General features: G+C 40.3%; 1 protein-coding gene across 1 annotated transcript; it reads right to left on the reverse strand.

Annotated features, from left to right (window-relative positions):
• Window positions 1-1,151: 1,151 nt before the first annotated feature.
• Window positions 1,152-26,319, reverse strand: pptc7 (protein phosphatase targeting COQ7). Its single transcript, XM_022240600.2, has 6 exons — window positions 25,894-26,319; window positions 14,927-15,106; window positions 6,861-7,056; window positions 6,412-6,535; window positions 5,504-5,633; window positions 1,152-2,992 (listed from the first exon to the last, which is right to left on the reverse strand). The coding sequence occupies exons 1-6, from the start codon at window positions 26,144-26,146 to the stop codon at window positions 2,925-2,927; spliced, it is 951 nt and encodes a 316-aa protein (XP_022096292.1). The 5' UTR covers window positions 26,147-26,319; the 3' UTR covers window positions 1,152-2,924.
• Between the last annotated feature and the right edge of the window lie 879 nt (window positions 26,320-27,198).

Raw genomic sequence — 27,198 nt, forward strand, 5'->3', positions numbered from 1 at the left:
CTTTTGCTTTTGCAATGGTCCTCGAACAGAAACATCCAATTATGCAGACCATTTCACGAACGCCGCACTGTGAAGACTTTCACAGACTTTGGGTTACATGAGGGATGGCGGGACGTACACTCAATCTATTCCTTTAAGGGCTAACGATGGTAGTTTCTTGAGACTGAGGGTAAATCTTAAGCCCTTCTGTGCTGCAGAAGTTGAACCCTTTCCTCTCACATGATTGGCTCTGTAGGAACCAATCACAGAAGAGGAGGATGCAGAGAGGTTGAGGGCACTGTAAGATTAATGTTGATGTCTACTCAATCCACATTTAAGGCATTAATCACTTCACACCAGATGACATGTGAACATACAGGGATTTCCTGTGTCGTAGAAAGGTTGTTGTTAACATGTTCTGGTGAATTCTGTATGGAGTGCTAGGCAACATCTATAGTCATTCCCACCGAGGTAGAACACATGCAACTTAGGCCATGGAAGTTCAGGGTGTGTAGAACCCTCAAATGACCATGGAACTCAGCCAGGCATTGTAGCAAATGTCACTCAGCAACACTTTCTCAAGAGTTTAGAAATGTCACACTGACCATCAAGGATCAGCATACGTAAAGTCCAACTCTGAAAAGGACACTGGTTGTAGTGTCTTGTCATTTTGAACAGTTGCTATTTCTGGATGACAACAATACCACACCTTGTATAAATTATTTGTGGAATAATACCGTTGGCAAGTGGCCAAGTGTGGAGGGCAAATTTTCAGCCGAGTGAACAAAGAAAATGGCCTCCACTTATGGAAACTTTTCATTTTCACAGCTGGAAGGGGTGGTTGAGCACAGAGCCCCTACGGCAAGATTCTGTATGCGGTACTCATTGCAGGGAAACTCTTTCTCACATTACGTAACACGCTTGCCAATCTTAAAGAGAGGCTACACTGGAATTGACAATGGACTCTGAGTGAGAGAGCCTATAAATGCTGAAAACAAGAGAGGGCGCCATCACTAACAGATGACTTGGTTCTATCTTGTTAGCTTGTTAAGTTGCATCACATGATCATACACACCGTGTCCAGTTTAAATACTTCCTGTGCATGATCCATGTGAACCTGTGCAGAGCTTCACATGGATCATGTTCATAAAGTATTTAAACTGGACATAATGTGTATGATCATGTGATGCAACTTTATTTCTTAAGCCCTCCTTTGTTAGGTTACAATACATGAAGCCTGTGATCTGCATTTCTACCCTTTACATATGCAAAGATTTAACTGATGAAAATGTTTCTGGGACCCATCCTGGGGCCCATCATACGCAGTAACTAATCAAATCAAGTTTCTTCATTCTGTAATTTTGTTAATACATCTCGAGTACATCATTTGGTTAAACAGCGATTCCTCATGGAGGATAGTATATTTGATTGACTTTATTTTTTACCTGAGTGGAAACACACCGTGGTCACTCTATATTTATACTATTTAGGTCTGAATCCAACATCCACACAAAACATCATGACCACACCATGCACATATCAACTATTCAGTAACTGGGAAACATTTCCTGCAGGTTTCAGGGAATGAGGGAGAAACTCTTGGGCTCAGACACCTTTGCCATTTGCCATCTCACCAGCTCTGCCCCGGCTTCAAGTCAAGCTACAGGGTAAATCAGAAACCTTTCAAGTTGAAATCAGACAGAAATTTCTATCCAGAACTTTTTGCCTTGTTCTACAGAGGTTGTTCCTGGGGCAGGAAAATGAAAATATAGCAGGAGTTTTCTGAGACAGAGATTCTGAAGCTAAAGTATTGAAAATACCAAATACTGAAGTTAGATGTACATTGTGTTCATGAATTTCCTCGAAATCAGTTTTTGGACCATGATTATTTTATGTGCCCTTCTTATAAAAAGTAGGTTCCCATTCCCACATGTACCTCCATGCACATATTTAGGATATTTCAAAGAAAATTGATGGTGCATGTTTAATGTCAGAAAAAACATCTATTTTGAGAAGGAATTTTTATGGCATGAATAAAATTCATATTTTTGATGTCCCTTTTAGGCCATCGTACTCCTCATATCACAAAGTTTCCAAGAGATCTGATATATTAGGCCATCTCGGTGTTATTGCTACCCATGGAAGCTGAAAGGATTGTGGCTACTTGGTTTCACATGTAAATGTGCAGAAAGGCCAAGCAAAGGTACACAGGTAGAGATGCCATGAACTGTTACCTTATTGCACGGCTAGTAATGACACTTGTTAACTGGCAAACCAAAGGGTATACTGGTTTTCACAAGGTGCCTGTACAGAAGAGGGGACCACACTTCACTCGGGCACGAATATCACTCTAAGAAGGTGGGATGCTACACAGTCAAAATGTTTAAGAAACTCTCTAGAAAGACCTTGCAAATTGCCAGTCAAATTCAGCACAAACCCTTCTTTTATGTGTGCTGGCCATGCGGTCTTGGGACTAAACACAAGATTTAATATTCAATGTCAACAATGCACATTATCACCTGAGCACACCCTCAAGCCTAAGACATTGAGAGGTGTACTGCTTGACCACTGGTTAAATAAGGGTTTGCTCCCTAAATCCCCAAGTTTGCTTGGCCCCTGGGCAAAACGCTGGCGCCTACATTCCGCAGTCATGCCTATCCTAATGACATCAAGACTTGCTGCACAAAACTGATTTGAAACGCTTACAATTGACTGCCTGAAAAGGCTTGCATCTCAAGAAAAAAAAGTGGATAGATGCATTTGGTGAACCCTCTCTCTACAAACATCAACAAATTCAAAGAGAGGTCCGTTTCAGATTTTGTTTTTGTGGATGGGATCAGTGGTGTGGAATGACCTAGTCTTTATGACAAGCCTTATCCGGTGATGCAGGGGATATATCGTCAGGTACTTGTAGGGAGACTAGTCCGGCTCCCCTGAGCTATACGTTATGAATCAATGTCTTGTGCATAGCAAACGGCTGAGAGTAGTACAGTGATGTCGTCTGGCTTGCCTCCTGGAGTGCAAACAGGACAAAAAAATGAGAGGCAGGTAAGAATCACAGGATACTTTGTCAAGAGGGACAGAACAGGCAGGAATGTCTTCATCTACGGGAGAATAACCTGGCCAGATATCAAGACTGATCAGGCATTATCATGCACAATGCAACTTTACTCCCTTTGTGGTAAATATCAATGTCAAACAGCAGGAGTTATTTACCCACAGGAAACAACACATCCAGAGATGTATCCAGTGGAGTAGGTTGTAGAGGGTAAAGGTGCATGTACGTTAGAATGTTTTGGGGGACAAGTCAAATGTCAAATGACTTCACTCTTCAGTACTGACAAGTGATGAATAACTTCCTATTAAAACTCAACTCCTATGGCATTTTTGTAAAAAATCTCCCTTGAGTCCTCTGAAATCAACCACTGATGTGCACAATCCTTGCATTTGAACTGTCCAGGGGCATCAAGCCCTGTACAGAGCAATAATAGTTGGGCTCAATTTTCCTCAATACCAGATTTTGAAGGATGATCAAAGATTAACCCTAACAGTCCTCAATCCTCTGATTTCAATATGATTTTACTATACAACCTCAGGAACTAGGGTTCAGGGTTATCTTTACATAAGGAGGTACAACGTACCAGTTAGTCAGTCTCAAACTTGAAGGTCCATGCATTGGAACTGTTGGAATGAAATCCGACTTATTCCAACTTCTTACTTTGTCGTCTAACAAGGTATTTCAGAGCATTTAGCAAACATGTATTTTACATGAAAATGTACCTCAATCCCTCAATATTATTTATTTCAGCACCACAAATCGCCAGAATTTTGGATATTAGGCATTCTTAAAGTTGCTTTCCTTGGATGATTTGTTGTTTCAGTTCATGAATGTACATGTAGGTCAGTAAATAACGTTTTGTCAAAATATTTTCAGTGAGCACTTTGGGTTGTAAATTTGAGCACAGAACCCCCATATTGAAAAGTGTCTTCCAAGAATGATATTACAGCAACGGCACCCCCAGTTGTCAGGAAAAGTGTGGATAATTTTCAATGTTTAAAAAAAAAAAGTTCAATACACTTTCACCGAAATGATAATCACATAATTTCATGCATTTGGGAGAAATAAAAAGCTACACAAAATTTGCATCTTAGAAAAGTCAGCACATGGACCCTTTGAATGCATTGTTGAACAGTGGTTAGGGGTCTGATTGCTGATAATGGTGCTATGCTGAAGTCTGGGTTAAACATCAGTGAACAAACCCACAGCCTGGTTTAAACAATATGTTTAAACCAGTTCTAACACACTATTATCCCATTCATAAACACCTTTTCAGACAAGAAGTCAAAACAAGACAAGAATTGACAATTGTCCGAAACAAAACATCCAAGTTCATCATTAACAGTCTTGCTCTTGTATTATTTGAAGGCTTTTTCTACGGTATTCAAAGACATTCTACTCTGACAGCTTCACTTTACAAGTTTATTTCAGACTTTAAAATGCATCCACGATGACAACATGGCTGCATCACACACACTTTACAACATCCAATCACATGAAGCAGTATGGATGAAACAATCATGGAAACCAGTAGCACATTGGCAGGGTTCCCAACTTAAACCTGTGCAAATCATGTGGACTGGATACCTAGACCTGCCAGGTCTAGATTTCTGAGGTCCCAGGGAAGTCTCTTACACATACAGTCTCTCCCCCCTCCCTTCAGTTTCTCAACAGCAGGGTTTTAATAGGGGAGTCCCCTGCTATGACGCATGAACATGCAATAATTGAATCATCAGCTGCAGTGTCATGAGACGCTGATGGGCCCCGGCACTGATTGGCCAGGCCTGACCTGATTACACAGCCGAACATTTCCGCTCAATCTGCATCAGGAACAGGAGACTCTGTTGGTTTCTGTCTTTAATACATGCACCTTTTTCGGCTTCGTCTGCCCTCTTCACTTTAACTCCCTCCCTAATAAATATTCTCGCTTCTTTCCACATTTTCTCAAACACTGTACTGATGTAAAATTAAATTCTGTTTCCCTTCTGTAAAAAAAAATGCACTGGTCTCTACTGAATACTTTATTGAACCTAATGAGTTTTCAACCACTTGTGTTACACATGGCATCCCAAGTTTAACTGTGAAGAAAATCACCATGCATTTGTATTGCCTTTTGACTTTCACAAAGTGTGAGAATCAGAAAAGACATGAATATGCAACATATGTGTACGTATGATGTACTGAAATATGAACAAGGTCATTCACAATCATACTTGTGATGTGTACTACTTGGACATGGTCTTTCAATCATATCTTCAGTTTCTGTTTTTGTTGCCTTTGATAACCAGCAAATAACATCAGCTACAAACTATAAACAAAAAAGCAAGTCAGCTACAAGATAAAAATTAAAGCCGAGAGCACAACCTTTCATCTGATGTGGAAACTGAAGCTAGATACAGGGGCAAGTTTCTTCTTCAGTTCACATTAAGAGAAGCAACCCAATTGTGATCCAAATTTGTTACCAACCTAAGAATTCCATTCCATTCTCCCTGGCATGCTCAGCAAATGGTGACAAGTAGTTGGGGTCATAGGCAAACTCGCGGGCTCTTTCTGCTATGGCACTGACCGCACTTTGTATACTACTTATTGTCTGATCCTGAAGACAAAAACAACAGGAAGCTGTAGATTAGCATCTTAATTCGGTTCATCCCTCTCAAGGGTACAAGCCATGTAAAGCATCGACCAATCTTGACAGTATTACATTTCATCATGAGAAGACTACTCCAATAAGGCGCCATAACTGCAGTGGCACTGCACACACACACAAGTGTGTATTTGCCTGCAACTGGGGACCCCCTATTGTTCCTTTTTTGTTTGTACTTTTTTAGAAGACCACCTATATGTTTTGTACACAGTTGTCAATTGGGGACCCTCTGCCAATCGGGCACCTTATTGTTCGCTATTGTTCACACACACACAGACTCTTCAGCTTCACAAACGTGTGCATTTAGCCAATCATGACACCCCATTGGTCGAAGAGGCATGCACTGGTAATGTGTGAGTACCACTTGGGCACACACAAGCATTGTTTCACCGCAGTAATCGCTTCTGATTCTAGCTATTGAATTCCACTATATTCACTGGATGCAATGCTTTTTTCCCCCAGAGGAACAGATATCATTTGTTATCACTTCTCTTTGCAACTAAATATTATTGTCCATGACTTCTCCAAGGAAATGAAAGTTGAGGTAGTATTTTTGTAATTTTGTTGACCACATTCAATTTATCTTTTTCTTTGTGGGGGGGGCAAACTTTCTTCAGAGAACCACCAAGATAGTCTGATGTAAAATTGGCCATCCGTTACATTAAAGCAAATACGTGCATTTCCCCTACCCCTCTTGACACCCTGTATTACACCACACCCTGTCTCTTACCTTAATTTTGCTTATCTCTTTCAGGATGAGACTCTCTGGCATGTTATCAAACAGGCCGTCTGTTGCCATCAGGATGACGTCTCCAACTTTGATGGGCACACTTGAACTCGAAGCTGACTCGGGACTGAAATGAAACAAATATCAGACGAATGTAACATCAAAATTTGAGTCTTGTTGAGTTCAACTTCCTTAAAAATTGGCCACAACCACAGAAGACTAAATGCAGGCCTATGGCCACATGTGTTTCTCATTCCCAATAATTACTCATTACACCCATGCACCTACAAGCAGCACCTACAGGTGTGGTATCTCAATATACATGTACATGTACCATTCAAAAGGTACGTGGAAAGGTCAGGACTTTGATAATGGTGAGCACACACAGATGTGCACAAGACAAATTATTTGAACTTGCTAGTCCAAACCTATGTGGTCAATTAAGTTCGTACCTGTCACTGAGAATTGTGTTTAACCCTGGGGGCGCTATTGATAGCTGGAAGGGAGTGTTGAAGTAATGTTGTTGCTCTTCGGATCGATGCACAACTTTACCGCCTCGGACCACCAGAAACCCAGAATCGCCCAGGTTGGCTGAGTGTAATGTCTTGCTCTCGTTGTCAATGATGATAATACACGCCGTGCTGCTACCTGAGGTATACAGGAAGACAAAATTAAAATAAAAGTGTTGAGAAAAACAACATTTCTAAAGTAATCTGAGTGACTTTACCACTTTGCAACTCCTCTGTCCTCTGGCATTGATTTGATCTGACCATTGCACTTGCCAGTCAAGCCAGGAGAGGAACATCTGAGCTGTAATGGCTTACTGGTGCAGAATTATACTGAATACGGTTAATCTGGTTTCCAATTACCTTCCAGCTGCACAATTTGTTGCCTGAAAAATTTAACCTGCCAGAGATCAAATAAGTTGAACAGACTATCCAGTGCAATTTGACTGTAAACATAAAACTTGCCGTCCAGGCCATTACAAGTCAAAGTCTAAGCTTTGCCTCAAGCCTGTGGAAAATTTAAGTATCGGTACCATGGATCTTTCAACTACCAGTAGCTGTCAGGCCATTGGAGGGTTTTCTCCATTAAGGTTAATAAAATCAGCAGAGGTTGGCCAAACATCACTTGTATAGCAAAACAAGAATCAATTATTGCACAGTGCGCTGTGCACGGCCATTACTGGGGTAAAGCTTTGAGGTGGGGTATGCCTGTTCCATAGTTGTGGGGATGAACACACATTATTTCACCAAGGGTATTTTGTGGGGACCGAACACATTGTGGGAACAGAGACATGTCCTCACAACTCAGTCCTAATTTCCTATTGAAAGAAATTGGCTCCTTCACACTGTGGAGGCCTGCTTGTTGGTCATATGCAGTGAGCATTTCTTTGTCCTCCTGTGCTTTAGGAAACTTGGGGAATGTGCTCCTCTTTCATCCACTACGATAACTCCTTCAAGCGGTATTTTTAAAGGATTTCCTGGACTATTCCTCTTCATTTTGCCACAGATTGCCCTGACCCCAACAAGCCTAAGAAATGGCTTTTCCAGAGAGGGGAAAATGCTGTTTGGATGCCTGGGAGTCCAACCTTACATGTATGCCACGCTAGCACAACTGTGTACACACAACTGTGACAGTGTTTAAATGTTCCCAGAGACCTTTCAAAAGGTTACACAACTTGCAGGAGATATTCTGATATCCAAAGAATGCCACAACCATCAACCATCACAATACCTGGCTACATGTAACATCAGGCAGAACTGTCCAACTGTTTTTCATTTGAAATGCCAAGACGGGCCCCTTCCCACGTGGTCAACCCATTAGCAATATCTCAGCTGGCTACCACGGATGAATCCAGATCCAGGATACTGGTGGGAAGTGGAGGAGAACCGGATGTCAAGTGGAGACCTGGCTACCTCACTGGAATTCTGAGGGTCACCTACAGGACAATCACTGTGGACCCTGGTGGCAAACTTGCACTCTCAACCAAAGGTTGAAGTGCCCATAGGGAAATCAAAGGCATCTTGCCATTTCAGCAGAAGTACATGTACATGCATGAACAGTGGCGACCATTCTCACTTTACAAGGTGACACTTAAAGCAAATGATAAGTGCCTACACCTGCATTATTCCTCCCTCCATGATGTATTACAGTATCAGGCTAAGTAAAAAAAACAAATTAGTGTCAGGGTTTTTGAAACACAGGGAGAAGGCGGAGTCTTTTTTTATTTTTAAGATGGCTGCCACTTCCATACCAGTGTGCGCAAGTTGCAGCCACAGCCATATGCGAACATTCAAAGACAGGTGTGATATGAAGACACCAACTGAGTCTAACGTTAGTTTAGAAGTTCCGGCTTGCAAGTACTTTATTTTTCGATCAATCAGCTGACATTTTTGCTGTTTCAACCAGTTTTTTAAAAAGTTAAAAACAAACACTGAGGTGGCCCCCTACAAGGAAGCGGGTACAGTGGGGATGCTTAACATTTTCGTTTCTTATTTCACCTTGTGACTTTTCATTTTCAAACTTCAGACCAAAATGTACATTTCCAAACTCAAAAGGCTGCATCTAAAGACGTGTCAGGTATTGCAGTAAAGTAAACAACACTAGAACCAAAATAGAAAACTATAAGTTTTACATGCAATGCACATGTGCTGTATTTGATCAATTGAAATCTTCCACAAATGTTATTTCTTGTTGGAGAATAAGTAGAATCAGACAGCACGGTTACTGCACAACTAATGCACACTGAATGTATCCCAAAAGACCCAAGCTAGTGATGTATAACTGTCACAGCCTTTTGGGACAGTGCCAAGATGAGAGGTTACAACTGGAATGAGTTGATTCATCATTGAGGATGTTGTAAATGTACTTAACAAGTTTCACTACTACAGGCAAGGCATCATGCATTGAGGTTACATGCAAAAAAGGCACTGGATACAATTTCACAAGTTGGGCTCGATCTTTTTTGTTTGAACACATACATATACATAATCCTCCCTCGACCTTTCTGCTGAGAATCTGACTCAATCTACACAGATTGAACAGTATGGACAATAACACGAAGGTGCATTCTTTGCACAAAAACAAATTTATGATGGCAAGCCTAATGTCATGAATGTGAAGTAACGTCTTCACTCTACATGCACATAGTCTTGCATCCAAAATACTGCAAAACAAAAAGGTTTGCAAGATTTTAACACCAATAACCAAGTTGGCCCCCATAAAATTGTACAATAAATATAATGCATACATGAAGAACGTAAAGAGCAAGTAGCAACTTGCCAGTGAATGGGTGCCAGACGTTTAATATATGCATGTACCAGTACAGTGCAATGTATGTACAATGTACATGTAACATGCATGCTCTGTAAGTGTATGTACGTGATACCTGTGTAACTTGCTATCACTGCAACTTGTGCCTAGCCCACAAAATTAGACGTCAATTTCCATTAACCCAGGACTGCGCCATGTTCATGTACACAATCTCCATAGCAACCAAATCTCCCTATTATTAATTCACAAATCTGGCCACTGTGCCATTAACACATACACTACGAAAGACTTACATGTGCTGAACATTTGAATCCTTTACTGTGACGATGAATTGTTTACATTTACACCAAGTCATTCCAACAATGACGTTTATATAAGAAAAAAATAGCAAATATTCTAATTAAATATTCTAATAAATAACTTAGGATCATGTACATGCTATACCCCAAAAGAACAATACTTTACCATGCAAACCATTTTTTTCCTGAATGTGAACCTTTTCAAATTCTATGACAAACTCACAAAATTGTGGCCTACCATACAACATGTACAATGCACTGGAAAAATGTTGGATGAGGAAGAAATGTGTATAGCATGCCTGTTTCTCAAAGTTCAGAAAAACATTATTCTGACTGCAGATGGAGTGTTCTAACCATTTTGACCATAACGGAAATGGACCCAACATCACCCAGGATCAATCCAACAAACTAAAGCAATTAACTACTGTACAGTTACATGTACAGTACGTGTATGCACTGTCTTGTTTATCATAGCAAGGAAAAACAAAGCAATAAAGCCTACTGAATGCTCGTAACGTTCTGCTATGGTTTAATTCTTCATAGAGCGGCCATTCCATGAAAGCATACATTTTCCAGACGAGATCCTGTGCCACTGAGTCAAGAAATGATGATGTGGCATGTACGCTAATGTGCAGTATAAACACACATCACTTGACATACATGTACATGTACAGTGTGCTTGCACATCACACAGGTACATGTACATGCAAAGGTACTTCACTCAAATGTCAATTGTGCAGGCTTTCCGTTAATTAACTATAAAGAGATTTTCTAATAATACACAGTACATGTACATGTACATCACAGCACCATCAACTTGGAAAAGGTCACCATCGAGGGGGCATATATGCTGACGTACATGTACATGTAATCATCCCAGGAATACTTCTTTGGAAAACTTCAGAACTGAGAATATTTGGTCTTGTATGGTAATCACACGTATACATGTGTTCATTTTTATGCATAATTCACTGGTACGCGTACCCATGGGTTAAAAACATTGTTTTTGAGATGTTTGTTGTAATGTTTTACAATATGACACATTTACTCAAACAAGGAAGATTTCAGGAAGCAAACCAATAGAAATTCAAATTTAACACAAGTGCACAATCGATTACATTGTACCTCCCATCTTCAATATGATGCAGGTAGGTCAAGTTCAATAACATGTACTCAGTAAACATGGCGGCCAACACAAAGTCCTGCATTATCACGTTCATTTAGAGGTATTTGACAAGTAAAATTGAAAGTAGTCTTACAATATGTTATGGTATTGTAAATACATGTACATGTACATGTACATGTAGGTAAGGCCTACATTAACATTAGTTGATTGAGCTTTACACATACTAATGCAATCAGACAGAGCCAATGCAATTGAACAAGTGTTGGCCTGTGCCGAGCATGCAGAATTATTGCATGCACATACTGTGTGGCTCCAGGCAAAATCAATTCACGAGACTGGAGTCCATTAAGGCTACAGCGGCAGTCCACAAATGGTCTATGCAATGCTGGAACTATTCAAAAAGTTACAGTAGGTGAACAAAGCAATCACAAATGTTTCATGCATGCCTCACTTTATGCATGTAAGTGTGTGCATATGGACCTGTCTGAAGTCTTCATTGCACACCAACAAAATGAATACTAATTTTCACTGGTACTAACAGTATCCAACTTTATTTTATTCGGAAATGTAAACAGGCTCTGTCAAGTATGTAAGTAAAAATTGTCTCACATTTAAATCAATGAACATGTTAAAGTAACTTTGCCAGTACACGTAGTATCTTACATTTGAGATTAAAAAGATGCAACTCCTGTGTCTACAGACGATTCCAATCCTGTTGAAAGTCCGAATTACAGTCACTTGTATGGTTGCTTTCTGAGTTGGAGGCTTGCTGGCATTTAACAACACCTTCATCAGCCAAACAGGATACTCACAACAAGATGATCAGAAGCAGAAAGTTCCATCCAATCACACACAAGACCAACTGTAACCAGACCCCTCCTGCATACCAGTATGAAGCTACACATTTTCTGCACTACAAATTTATGAAAAGTACAGTGGTTCCACACGCAACACTAATGTTATCCTATGTCCCGTACTTTTCAAACTGCAGAGCTTTTCACAGTCAACATGATTCAATGGGCAACTTACAATTTTCTTGAGAGGATTTCATTTCAATGTCTGTTAAGTAACTTAAGGCTGCTTGCAATAGGCATGTTTTTTTTTATTCACTGTGCCCATTCATTCAGCCTGTTTCATTCTAGTGCATTGGAATGGACACTCTCCCAAACTGATGTGACCAGGATGCACACATTTAGGTGCCTGAAGTCAGCAGCACTCTGCATGATCAGTAACAAGGTACATGTACACGTACATTGGTTTGCCTGCAGTATGAGGGCCCATGGTGGTTTGAGGTGAAGCCCAGCCAAGGGTATCATCTCCCTACCCCTATATATAACAAGTATGTACAGAATGTAGCCACATTATACATATGTAACAGCAGCTGTACAGTACACATACTAATTACATCTGCATGTACCTGTAGTACTGAAGTATCAGGTTCTGGCCTTGTAAGACGATGGGTTGTACCTGAGCACATTCTTTTTTCTTTTTAAAAAGGATAATGGACCTCTGCTTACATTATAGAGACCAAGCAAGTTCATGCACAAGGCAGTTACATATGCACTGAACATGCACCGGTACAAGGCAATAAAGCCCCCACATACTGTAGGGACTGGAAGAATAAAAGGTTATTCAAGTCAACTATGCCCATATATTATATATGATCTGCCTCACAGGGTGTCCTGATTTTGTAAAGAGAATGTCAGGTCCGTCATCAGGTTTTAGCTAGTCACCTGGTTTTAGACAGTCACCTGCAGCTCACACATACACAATGTACATTTAATTATGCAAATATGGTCTGAAATGGCATTTCAAAGGAGGAATGTAAACCTACATGTACATGCACATGTGCACTCGACATGTACCGGTAATTTTACTTTATGACCCTGTGGTGTCATTTCATTATCACTTTATTTTATTGTTCAAGCTAATCTGTAAGGATTGCATTTTATGTGTTCTGTGCATATGTTAAGACCATGGAAAATTTCTATCGACTGCTGGAGAATATGGTTAGAGATCACATGTGCATCTGCAACTGCAGGGGTGAAATGAAAACGCAAAAGTTCACAAAACTTTCACTGTGTACATGTACATGAGCTATTTTGCACAATCCGTCATAAATGGCAAGCTTAAACTGGACTGTTCCCTAAAACTATAACTGGAGAAGTCATTCATGCAGACACTAATGTTCTGGTAACTTGCGACTCATTTTGTTACTAGTAGATGGTTCACACTGTTATATTGTTGATTCCCAATCTCCAGTATATGTTCATGTACAGCGTGTACATGTACAAGCAGAACAGCATGTATTGTGAAGTCATTCAAGGCCTCTTTGGTTACCGGTTACCTGTCCACATACATGTAGGTAGGTACATGTACATACATGTACACATTGTTTGATCTTTTAAATTTCACTTGCCATTGATCAAAACATCCGTAACTGTACCTTTACCCATGGTAATATCATTACTGCTTAAAGAGTCACAATAACTGTAACACCTTGTGAAAGTATCAAGTACATGTATGTGCATACCACAGGCACATGATTGTGATACCACTGTAGTAGTGGCGTCAAAACTGAGGTTGCCCGATTACAGTCTGGTGCTGTTGCTGTCCATCTTGACATACGGATATATTGGTCTGAACTGAAGCAGTCACCTGATTTTCCCAGGTGAAGAGTTAACAACCATCCTTGCACTGGTTTATGGTCAAATAGGTTCAACATCAATGCCAACATGGTTATTAACATTACTAATACACAGGTACCTACATTTTTCTCATGTGGAAGTTGGCTAAAGGGTCATCCCAAAAGTTTTGATATCAGTTAAGGTCAAAGGTCAAGGTCACTGTGATTGGACTTGATTTGACTGCCTGCCTATTAAGCAGCTTGAGGTGAGCAGAAGCAGAAGCCTGTTAAACTCAATGATGTCCAGCATCATCTGCAGCAACTTAAATGGGAAGGCTATAGGCCCAACATGTACATGTAAAGTACTCCCTGGTGGGATCTTTGTGAAGGCTGGTTCATAGCTGGAGTGAAGGCAAACACAAATGCAAATATTCGTGTGGCAAATTTGCAAAAGTTGAATATATTTCAACTCAAACAAAATTTTGATATACAAAATCTTCCACAATGTCAAATTTGCATCACTTTTATATTTACCTGGAGCATGACCTGGCCTTAAAACTGCACAAGGAATCACTTTAAAAGCTTTCAATGAGAGATTTTTCAGGATCTACACTGGAAATGTTAATGTATAGTATCTCCCCTGCTCAAGAAAGATACTGAAGCTTTGCACACACAAGTGTTTTATTGTTACTACAGCACCTGGCCACACGGAGAATTTACGTTGCCCATGTATGCACTTGTTGGCCCATTATCAGGGCACCAATAAACCTCCAGCCTCACGCAAGTCTAACATGAACACCTGGAGAAAATGCCATTCACGCTGTCCTTGTCTCTGCTAGGCCAGCGGGGTACAGACTGTTAAGATGTGTTTCCATCTACCCTGCATTCCCACGTGGACTTTTTTCAACCATAACAGAATGTTTATTTGCTGTGAAAGACAAGCTGAATATATTCAAGCACAGGTAAAGAAGAACATAGGTAACACAAAGACATATTTATGACAAGGAAAAGTCTCAGAACACAAGTGTGTATTTTCTGTTTCTGATGATGAATGTACAAGGTACGTACTGTAGCAACAAGGGAAATTTTTAATTTGAAGTCCCAGGGACCTTGTTTTGTACACTGCTTCACTGCATTATTATTTTCTTTAAAAATGTCACACAAAACAGGTAAAAATCTCTACCGGTTTACCTATGCACGGAGATTTGCTTTCCAATAGTTCCTTGTAACTGGTGGCTATGATGGCTACCGGTGACAGAGCATTGAAGTGACCTAACCGGACCAGTCTTTCACACGATTTCATGAGCTGACTAGGGAATTGAGAGGGATCGATGCCATAATCTCTCCAGCCACCAACACCATCTGCTACACCTGCAAGCAAAGGAAAGAGAGAGACTAAGGTTTTCAAGGAGGGAAGCTTCATTTGATATAATACAAAAATAATTACTTCCACAGCCATGTCCAAATGAAATGGCTATGGCTACATGTACATTACTAGAAATATACAGTAGGTATGTATTAATGATACACAACAGCAACGCGCTACATGTAGGTACATGTACATGTAGTTGCTTCCAAAGATGCACGGATGCTATTTCAAACTGCAGCCATTAGATGCTAGTCTACATAACGAATACTGGTACTTGCAGACATTTGTAAGCCCACATGCATTATACAAGTACATGTACATGTAGATTGGAATTCCCTCCTCCCCCAGATCTGGGCTATCTCACGCCCAATCTTGTTGGAACTTAACATGCATGTAAAGATATTTGTTCTGTGAAGTTCCAAAACAACCTGATGCAGGGTTTTGTTTTAATGGTCATTTCTACATGTTTTCATGAATTTATGCACTTTGGCCTACATGAATACATGTACGTAGATGTGCATTAGCATGGTAACAGTACCAGTTTTTAGCTGACCTGTCTCACAAAGATGGGGTATTTCATGAAAACAGAGTGTCCGAGTTTCATAAAATTGGATTCAAAATGATCGTTATGTTTTAGAAAAACCCCTCAGCATGAAAATAAAAAAGGATTGCAATGATATTAAAGAAATACATCAGTAAGGAAGATCCCTCCAGTACTCTTAAATTATGCACTGGTAGACACATATGTACATGTATGGTACATGCACATCCCTAAATGTACTAGAATCCAGCAATGTGTTCATACACTGTACTGAATGGGGGACTTTTGAGATGCTTGGAGGTTGAAAGTTCTGTTCTGTGCATGTAACTTGTCAAATTACAGAGCAGAATTTGCATACACTCCAATATGTGCAGACCTTGTGCACACTAATGAGGCAAGATACATGTATAAACCTATTGACAATTTACAAAGACATCACACAGCTGGTTACAAATATACATTTTTAACAACAGTCAAACAAAGTCCCTGAACTGGAATCCATTATTCTTGTACACTACACACTCTGACACGCTTTGCATCTTGACATTATCCTTGGGTTTAAGATTCCCACATTGGAAATCAATTAGGTGTACATGTACATGCATGCTGCACAGAGTACACTGCACAAAAAGCCCTTAGCTATTGTGTGAATATCACAGTTTACAGTATACTGCTGGGCCACTGTGAGTTCAAGGCCATGGTTAACAATACACAGGAAGACTTGATGAGCAATGTATCAACTACATGTATACAGATACACCTATGTGTATGCCTTTCTGCCAAGTTCTGTAATAGCAAAATATTACTGGGTGCACTTTGGCCATGTTGGCTGTTAGCCTGTGCATGCCATCAGCACATTTCACAAAGTGGCCAGGCACTCCACAAAGTAAATCTTGATTATCACTTCCAAGTACATGTACATATAGATGTACTTCCACAATATGCTAAGTGATATCATTTTTTTTCAGATCTGGCTACATTATGTTTTGTTCATTGTGTATCATATCTACTGCCTGCATTTAACATGACATATAGAACACAAGTGATTGAGTACAAATTGCAGTTAATGAATTGGCCAAAAAGTTCACCATATGTCTGAATAACTAAACTTCTATGGCCATACATTTTTGATGATCAAAAGGCATTGAGTTGCCCTTTGACCACATGGTTTTCCCGCTATGGGCCTCTATTACCACAGGCAAATGTTTAGTTAGCAGTTGTATTTTGTAAGTTACATACATGTACAATTCGTATGTCAGATTGCGTTGATCAATGACAGCGCTCTGTAAGAATAAGTCCTGCACTATATCTACAGAGATGAAATTTAAATACAGGTAGTCAATCAGAATGTACAGCACGTACACATATACAAAATACAAGGAAATACCAGTAACATAACTGTTACATGTACATCAATGTTTTTATTTTATCAAGAATACTGACATTGCTGGTACAATTTCAATGTACATGGGCATTATGTACACAAAAATAGTGGCCTAAAGGCTAGACTTTTCATACTGTGACATGTACAGATATATGTACATTACATGTGGTATCATTTTAATTACAAGGACAACTTGGCTACTGTAAAGGATAGACTACATGTACATGTCTTGATGCTTGTGGGAACATGTATGTGTACAGCTCCAAGTATTATTCATGCATGCAGTTGTCCGCTCCAAGCAAAACAAGAGAGGGCGTGTTTTTTGCTACCCACCGCATACATGTAGGTGCGCCATGAGGTGCACAATTATATGCCCATTGGACGCGCTGCATGCTGAGTTCGCGTAACTAATTTACATGTATGTATGGTCTTTGCGTACATGCAGGATGCGTGCACGATCCCTTTTGTAACCACCTGTCTTTCATTTGCCGATTGGGGATGCACTTCAGCTCGGGGCGGATAAGTCTGTGCAAGGCTTGAAGTGTACAATGTTTCAGCACTAGTGTGGAAAGCAAGTCAATCAGAAGTGAGTCTACAAATTACCTGATACTAAGTCAGTTCACGAAGTAAAGAGATGAACAATAACAATACTCAGTAGCTGGTGAGTTGACTTCCATGTCCTGGTAGAAGTGAATGACCACAAGTAATTGACTTGTGAGGATTAGACTATGCTCAGCTCTGGCCACTTGAATTCAGAGTTGTGATCGAGCTATTTTCATTGAGTCAAATCACAAGTCATTTCTCCATAAATTCAAGTCACAAGCCATTAATTTTTTCAAAGTTTATCTGAAGTCACATTGGACATACATGTACCATTCAAATAAGCCATTTGTGACTTAAATTGAATAAAATCTGGTGCACTAATTACCTGACTGCAAATAAACATAAAAATCAGAATTCGTTCGAAACATCGAGTTATTCCCCGGTTCTTCTCAGAACCACACAGACTCAAGACAGAGATTGATACATGGTGCAACCGAAATCATTTTACTCTTCAAACACTTGCTCTGAATCACATGGTACAGCAACAGTGTCTTTAGTATACAGAATTCAAATTGTTATGTTAGAGTGAATTTAACCAAGTTAACATCAGATTTTCGTACCCAAAAAGGATGCTGGGGGTGGGTTTTTTCCAGCAATTTCTTCAACTTTGCAATTTTTAATGACACCCATAAAATATGTGTGAAGGTACGACTCTTGAGTTTAGGCACCAGTACCCACATTTCCATTCTTTTCCCTGTTTTTTTTCAACTGCCCTGATAAATATTGTGGCGCATGTCCACACATCCTTGAGGGTAACTTTTGGCATTGCCAGAAGTTTTAAAAAGATTGTTTCAAACCTCGTGAAATCCAGAGGATTTCCTGACGACAAAATCCTGACAAATCTCATCCCTGCTGAACAATGAAAAATGGGATGAGAGGTTTATGGCTATGGAGCACTACTGCTGCCATGCACCTTGCACACAAAACATGGTTCATGTTTGTGCCTACTGGTATTTGCACCTTAGAGTAGCATGGTTCAACAGTGCTGCTATTTGACTCCCATGAAACGGGTTGTGGGTTCAAATCCTGTTCGCAGGATGCTTGTGTTTCTTGGCCAAGGAAAACAATTGCTTCTCTCCATCCTGGAGTGTTACTGTACATGTATCTAAATGGGTACCCATGAGGGCAGATATCAAACTGCCTTGTACTCGCAGTACCGTACTCCAAGCTGCTGTAGAAAAACTGACCTCATGGCCCACTGAATATGGGTCCTGAAGCACTTGGAGACTATGGTGATAAAGAACTATGCATTGTCATTTATTATCAGATTTCAGATTTCTTTATTGATTGTATCTGTTTGTCCAGCCGTGCAGTTAGTGGCAATTACAGGATGAAGTGACAAGAAGGAAATTACAAAATGTTCCGTTTTAGAGGTGGGAGGAAAACCCAGAATGAATATTCCAGGGAAGACCCACATGCTGACCTAGGTGGGATTGGAACCCGGGCTGCAGAGGTGGAAGGTGAGGAAAGAGCCACTACACTAACCTGAACTGTCTTAATGTCTTACTGCTTTGATGTCTTTACAAGGATGGTATTTCATCAGTGGACGGGTTCTGTTCAAACTGTGAATCCATTCAACCCAAAATTCATCAATTCAAAGTCTACAAGAAATTATTGTTCACCAACTTACTGTTATGAATTAAAACAAATCCCCATGTAAACAAAATCTGTCACTCCAAAATATAAAAAAATTAAAACAAATTTGAGAGCGTGAAACTTTGCTGGTAAATATGCAAAATTTGCATGAGCATAAAAAGAAAAGGCATCAAAATGCCTATAAAATGCCACAACAAAACTTGAATAGCTGGTTCCACGGAACATTTACAAGAAGTAAAAATCACATACATGTAGCATGGGCCTTTTTATAGCATTCGTGACAACTACACAGACCCTGACCTTCTCTAACATTTACACAATATCATCTATTTCCACACACAGCCCTTTGATGCAGTCATCCAACACCCAGCCTATTATATCGACCTGAACACTCAAAACACTATTTATGCCCACACGTCTTAACACCTGACTCTCATTACAAATACTGCAGCATCAAGGCACCTTCTTCATTAATGTAATGTACCAGTTTCTCCTCTGTACCATGCCAGCCCCCAGATCATTTTTCCAATCAGACTGACCGGGTAAACACCGCTGACATTATGGACTAGGATTCCACTCATAGCTGGCAGGGTACCGGGGAACTGGCACACTATCAGTGTCATCTTGGAATGATTGAACTGACCTTCAAGTTTAGGCAAGGCAGGATTAGGCATCCTTGTTTGAGTTACAATTTAGATGAAATTTTTAGCACTGCAGCATCATACACATCCTGGCACACAAAGAAATGTAGGTACTATACCAAATCTTCTCATCCATACATGACCATACAATACTATAATCATGTCAAATCAGATTTATAAACATCTTCAATAAACAAAAACATCTTGGAAATAAAATGTATGGCCTTCCTGCAAAACAAAATGGAACTGAGCACATGCTTAGGCTATGGTGGATTAACCTGTAAAAAAAAAAGACCAAAAAAAGAGATGGAATGGGGAAAGGAACGGATTTCCAGATTGATATTGAAATGTGGGACCACCAATGCATGTTGTTAATTTTTACGACACTTCTGAAGTTAAACAGTGCAAATATCACAGAATAAAAGTGCTTTTTAAGAAAAAAAGTCATCTTCATTTCTGCCACTTTGAGGGCATTTTTCTCATCATTTTTACTTATCTAATCGGTTAATAAATGGAAACCTTACCCAACTGAACTTAGTATTATTCTACAGTAAACTTATCCCAGGTGCAGTACCATTTTCAACCAAAGATTCCGACACCTAGTCTTCGACTAAACTGAACTTTATTAACATTAACCGTAAACATTGTGTTGCAAGTCACTTGTTCAAGATTTGTGCCACACATCTCACTGCATCGCATACATGTATCGTTTACCTCTAGACTAATGGATACGAGACTTGGCAGAATGTGTTCAATGAGGCTTGATGTACCATAGGCCAGAGGTAGAAGCCCTCAGAAGTACATGTATGATAACCTGACTCCTGTTGGTACATGAATCCTCATTAAAAATTCAAGGTAATGGTTAATCCGGTAAAGTGTACATACATGTACATGTATAGAGCACATACAGTCATAACAGTATGTTCAATCCCCATAGACTGTGCATGCATTTAGTTTGTGTATTCGTGCATGCGCAATAGTGACATAATGGTCGTCGGCCTGAAAAATTATTATAGCAGACGACGTATATCAGTGGTGACCCATGTGGGAAATTGTACTGCCATTTCCCTTGAAGACCTCGAGTCTATCAAATGGTAAGATTTACTAGCTTCTGGTGAAAGAGATTGCTGGAAAAAATCAATGAAAATGAAAAATGTCAATTTTTTACAAAGTATAATTCAGATGTGAAGCTTTGCATGGTGGAAGAGACATGAGAAACAGGTTTGCAAGTACACCATGGAATCAATCTCTTTTGAGCGAAGTGTGGTTCTTAAAAGAACCACTGTGTGTTAGCTCGACGTTTCGGCCATTGTGCTCTGGCTGTCCTCAGGAGAGTGTGTCGCACTGGAGTGGAAAGCTGGTTATAAAGGTAATCCGGAAGCAGTGGAACGGGATTCACAGGTTGTGTGACTCCTTGTGTGTGACACTTGTGTGGCTTCTCGGATTCTCCTTGGAAGCCAGTTCTGGATGGGGGTGATGAGTTCTGCGTTGTCCAATTCAATGCAGTGGTCTGTGGAGTGTGCATGTTTGATGATGGCCAACTTGGCCGTGCCAGTGGTGTTCTTGGAGTCTGGTGGGGAGGTTCCTGCCAGTTTCCCCGATGTATACTTGGCCGCATTCAGAAACCTGTCACTCCAACCAACAGACATCATGGTGAGCTTCGACGTGGTGTCACTATTCACCAATGTTCCCACCGAAGAAGCCTGCCAGATTGCCAAGGATCGACTGGACAGCGACTCCTCCCTCACTGACCGCACAGCTCTCTCCTCCGCCCAGATCGCCGACCTCATCCGCCTCAGCGTTTCTTCCTGCTACTTCAAGTTCCAAGACCAGTTCTATGAGCAGACAGCTGGGACCTCCATGGGATCCCCTATATCCCCTGTCTTAGCTACAACCACCAGAGCACACTGGCCAAAATGTTGAGTTAACATTCATCGGTTCTTTTAAGAACCACACCTCGCCCAAAAGAGATTGATTCCATGGCGTACCTGTGAACCCATTTCTCAAAGTATAATTATGAAAAATCATTGTTTTTTACTTAGCTTTGTGTCTAATTTTCACAATTTTGCCGAGTTTACCATCAAATAACTTTGATGCCACATGAAAGACTAGAAACTCTTATGTACAAAAAGGTTATTACTTCAAGGAAGAAAACTGTTATTTGAAATTCAGCTCGTTTTTTATTGGGACCCTTTTCGCGCTTAGTGCCCAATTTTCACACTTTTGTTGAATTCCCCTCCTGAGATCACCAGTGATATTGTCTGGCAGACTGATAATTTTTGTATCTATCAGTTAGTTTTTTTAAGATCGAAAGCCATTTGTCTAAAATGCAGTTTGTTTTTCATGCGGATTCAAATTTCCACACTGAGTTTGGCAGCGGTCAAAAATGAGATGTCCGGATTTGGGGCATGGTGCAAATGTACACACCCCTAGATACGAGTGCGTTTGGGTATGAGTTGGCCCACTGCATTGCATTAATATGTACAATCACGTCAAATTGCCCGACTAACAGGCACAAACAAAAACTTTCCATTATCATCCATACGGATTCCTTCTTGTATGACACTTTCTCATTAGAGCATTCATAATATTCCTCACTATTCACAAGTAGAGAAATGTCAGGGAAAACTCGGCAAAACTGAAAAAAATCCCCTTCAAAATGTTAGCTTCACTTCCAACTTCTGACTCGGTTACTTTGGAGGTACTTAAGAAAGACTGGCAAAATTTGGCTGAAAAAGGATTTTTATAGTGTGCAAGTTATCAAAATTTGAGTGTTTAAATACTAATCGGTATGGAAATAAGGGGCAAACAACTTTTTCTGAGCTTGATGTTGATCGATTACTTTTGGGGTCCTCCTGTCCGAGTCAAGGGCCATTTTACAGGCTTCTGGCTCTAGTGGGATTCAGTACGCATGCGCACAAACTGAGGGGCATGAACATACGTGAGAGTTGAAATGGCATAAATTAGCAAAAACTTTGTATTTAGTATGTATGCAAGTAAATGTAATTGACACACAACAATAAAGAGGGCCAGGCATGTCAGCAGTGTTTTTCCACGGGTATAACCTTTCTACAAGTATTTCAACATACACTGTATAATGTTAACATTTTATGGATGTTAATCAGCAGGCAGGTTGTTATTTGAGTGAAAGTACAGCACTTTGTGCTCTTTTAAAGTTGATATTCCTTTTAAATTTGCAGTCAAAAATAAACGGAACAAGATTTACCCGTCAGTTTTGGCAATGAAATGGATGTTGATTTATTATTTCTAAATAGAAATCACCCTATGGTTTCAGTACAGTTTTAGCTCCGATGCTGATGCAAATGAAGAACAGGCTGTAGCAAGCTCGAGACTTGGCAAAAATGTAAAAAGCATCAGGGAACACAGTGAAAGTGACAGGAACTTACTGGCCCAGGGCTTTCACCGTGTTTTGTGCCAGCTGTAGTTTTGCACGGCCATTTTTGTGGGGGGCAATTAACAACACTGTACACTCCTGTTAACCCCTAACCAAGGACACAGGGGGATTAAACAGGAACAAGACAGGCAGAACCTAGTTCTTCTATTTTTGATGGTACTTTGGTTCATTTCAGATTTTGCAATTACTCACAATTGTAGATTTGCCTGAGTGCAGACAACTGTACACTGAATGAATGAGTTGTCTACCCCCATATGGGTGCAGCACAATTACACAATTTTTAGGGCAAACATTTCATACACGCAAAGGTGTTGGACACGATAGGTGTACTGTAGACTATGCAGGATCAATTGCACTGCATTATTAGTCAATCCTGTAGGAAATCTCAGACTTCCTCTTTTTCAGAGCACTCTTCCATAACCATGAAAAAGCAACTTCGGTAGCTGATACTATCAATCACATGTACATGTACAATCACATGTACATATATACAATCGCATGTACATGTACATTGTACCTTTGTAACAGTCCCAAATCTCTGATTTCATTTATGATTTTACATACATGTACACCCTTGTGGATCCTTAGGGTTAGAACATGAATCAGGCGATTTACATGTACGCCATCGCATCAGATTCGACGATCTGCAGTGCAATCTGTCCACAGTGAGCCAAAAACCTTCTTTTTCTAATTCTTTTTTCATGAATACGATGAACAACTTTTGAATTTTAAACACTAGAAAAGGGGAAAGTCCAAGATTTCTGGTAAAACTGACTGACAGCAAAGCACAACTGACCGATCATGCAGATCAACTAATTGTGCGGAGTGCTCTGTACATCCAATACTACATGTACATTGTAATTCTACTAGAATCTTGGGGGGATGAGTTCCCTATAAGGACGTCAGTAATTCTTCCCCACAGTGACTTAATAGCCATCAGAAAGTAACCACATGTCCAGGAAAGTTCAATTTAGGAGGGAAAATAGCAAGTTGTCTACTGTAAAAAGTAAACACTTATAATTTTTCAGACCAGTCTTACAGGGTTTGTGCACAGGGTGCCAAGTGGCATCCATCTATGGAACTTTCCTCTAGAAGCTGTCCCATCATGTCTGTGTGTCCTCTGTTGTTTGTTCTCATTTCTGGGGAGGTGGTAGCACTGTGCAGATTTGGAATTCAGCTTTTATTCACAGATCACACAAATCTTTTAACAAGAAAGAGGTGCATGGTCGATTCATCATGTTCATATATGTATCTTTTAAACATTTGGGAACAAAGGTGGAATGTACATGTACATGTACTTTGGGAAAGAATTCCATGTACACACTGTACAGACCCTGCATGACACCCTGTCTGCCTCTGCATAAACCCTATCTAGGACTGGTCTGAAGTAAATACCACAATATTTTCACCCCCAAATTTGATCTTTTAGGACATGTTATTGCTTTCATATGGCTCATTTATCACTGTAGGGAAAAATTAGTGGTGCCCACATATGAAATTCCTTCCTAATTCCCATCAAGCTAACAATTTTCTGGAAACACAGAGATAATCACACAACACTGCACGAACATTGGGGTCAATGACCAATTCCCATGTATGCTTACTAGCTCAACTATTTTCGTATGCCCGGAGGATTATTTTATTTTCTTAACATAGCCCCATGACAAAGTAATTTCGGCAGGGCTGATGCTAGCATTACAACTTCCCAAAAAGTGTGAATGCTAGAAGCTACAGCTAAAAAAAGGATGCCTAACAATGCCGCAACACATTGGCTCCTGACTTGAAATGACGAAAGGAAACTTGGATAGGCATAGTGGGCCTAGGCACTAGTTAGGCCATGGTTAGGCCTACCCTATCATAATTTTTTTTAAATCAATGGAAAACATGGAAAATGCTGGTTGTCAGCCGCACTAGTGAGGCACGGACTCTCACATCCGTCCCGATCCATCCTTAGCCACACATCTATATGCGCAATTTCGTGTCGGCATACTTAACATTTCCGGCGCACCCACTTATCATCGTGGGCACAATTTCTTTTGCACGCAGACATGATCCTTGACCTCTTCACTTTCTAAAGACCATTTATTGAATGATTTCACTCACGTTATTCAGGGATTTTCCAGTCTTTTTGCCTTTATCCATTCAATCTAACAGGCTCGCTCTCTCAGTCGCCATCTTTAAAATAAGGTCGTTGAACATTACGTCACTTGACCCTTCATCATCTCAACGGCTGTTCCATGTCAAGACATATGTAATACACGGACTGAGCGATAAGATACTACATGTACCAATGGGCTCTTCCAAAATTTTGGCAGCAGTTTAGACGTCTCGATTGAATGGATAAAGGCAAAAAGACTGGAAAATACCTGAATAACGTGAGTGAAATCATTCAATAAATGGATTTTAGAAAGCGGAAAGGTCAAGGACCATGTCCGTGTGCAAAAGAAATTGCGCCCACGATGATAAGTGGGTCCGCCGAAAATGTTCAGTAGGCCTACGTCGACACAAAATTGCGTAGGCCTATACGGATGTCACGATGTGTGGCTAAGGATGGATCGGGAGTGAGAGTCCGTGCCACACTAGTGGGGCTAGCCGGTTGTATACCTTACCTAAAACATCATAGTTTCTATACTTGGCAACGAAACAGGCATCATCGCCAAAAATGTCCTTTTTAAACACTTGGCCGGGCCTGTTGTTATTTGCAGCCGAGTCCTTGGAGAAACCGCACGAAGCGGTAACAAGCCGCATTCTCCGCCGTGCGGTACGCCGGCCAGGTAGCTCCACGCTCGCTGATGCATCGTAAGGTAAGTACCCCATGACGCAACGGGCAAAATGCCGCCCGTAAACCAAAACTGATTGCATATTTCCAATGTGAAGTGAATAGACTCTTCGCTAGGTTTGAAGTGTAAGCGATAAACGACAAGTGGAGGATTGATCTTGTAGGTTATCGGCAGAAGAAGGCACACAAATTTCACCGTACACTGTACGACGCCATGTTGCGTGTGTAGCGCGGACAATGCTGCTGTGACGTCATATAGGGTAACAGAAAAACTCCGTGAAAAACTACCTCACGTCATGGATTGGTGGAGCTACGCCAAAGAGGGCGGTATGCGACCACTCCATGTCATTCTTAGACAAACACATTAAATAGAATGCACTTTCAGACAGTAAAGTAGGATTTTGCAAGCCTGTGTTATGAGATGCGTATTTTGAAATACGTTTTGTATATCTCATGAAACAAAGTAGGAAAAAATATACTTAACTTTTTGAAAAATAAACAGGGCTTTAATTTGTACAAAATACACACCCCCCAGAAAAGAAAAAGCAAATTAAAAATCAAAGTAACATCTTTAACCGCACACACAACCACACTATCTTGTTCTGCAGTAATGGGGACAGCAGGTGCTGAAACATGGCATTGCCAGAACTAAAAACACTACAGGGGCATTTCTGTCCCCCATAACTCGGTCTCAAGGCTAACAAAAAACTTCCCTCAGCAAGGTGAACACAACCATCATAAGAATGTCTTGGTACCATATCATGAATATCAGCCCATCTAATGAAATCAGAGCGTTACACAAATGCCTTCCTCAAAGAAAATTTAACTGAACTAAATTCATTCCAAGAAATCTTAACCTTTTTGTCTGCAAACAAAAAAGGACAACAATGCGCTAACAGCAATGACAACAAGGGTTTCATTAGACAAAAATTACAAGTTCTAATTTTTTGAGAAGGTAAGAAGTCGTATGCACTGAACAGCACAGAAGACATAATTTAAACCAAGGCTTTCTTCCATATGTAATATGACATATCAAAGCAACAACAATTTTATCAGTGAGAAGGAGGGCCATGCAAAAATCCTTGCCCTTGATATGAAAAGTCTCAGAAAAAAGGGTAGTTGAATGTGTATATTC

This window comes from Acanthaster planci, linkage group LG09 (assembly GCF_054643075.1).
Source record: "Acanthaster planci isolate LZ-2023a linkage group LG09, COTS_SCS, whole genome shotgun sequence".
Lineage (NCBI taxonomy): Eukaryota > Metazoa > Echinodermata > Asteroidea > Valvatida > Acanthasteridae > Acanthaster > Acanthaster planci.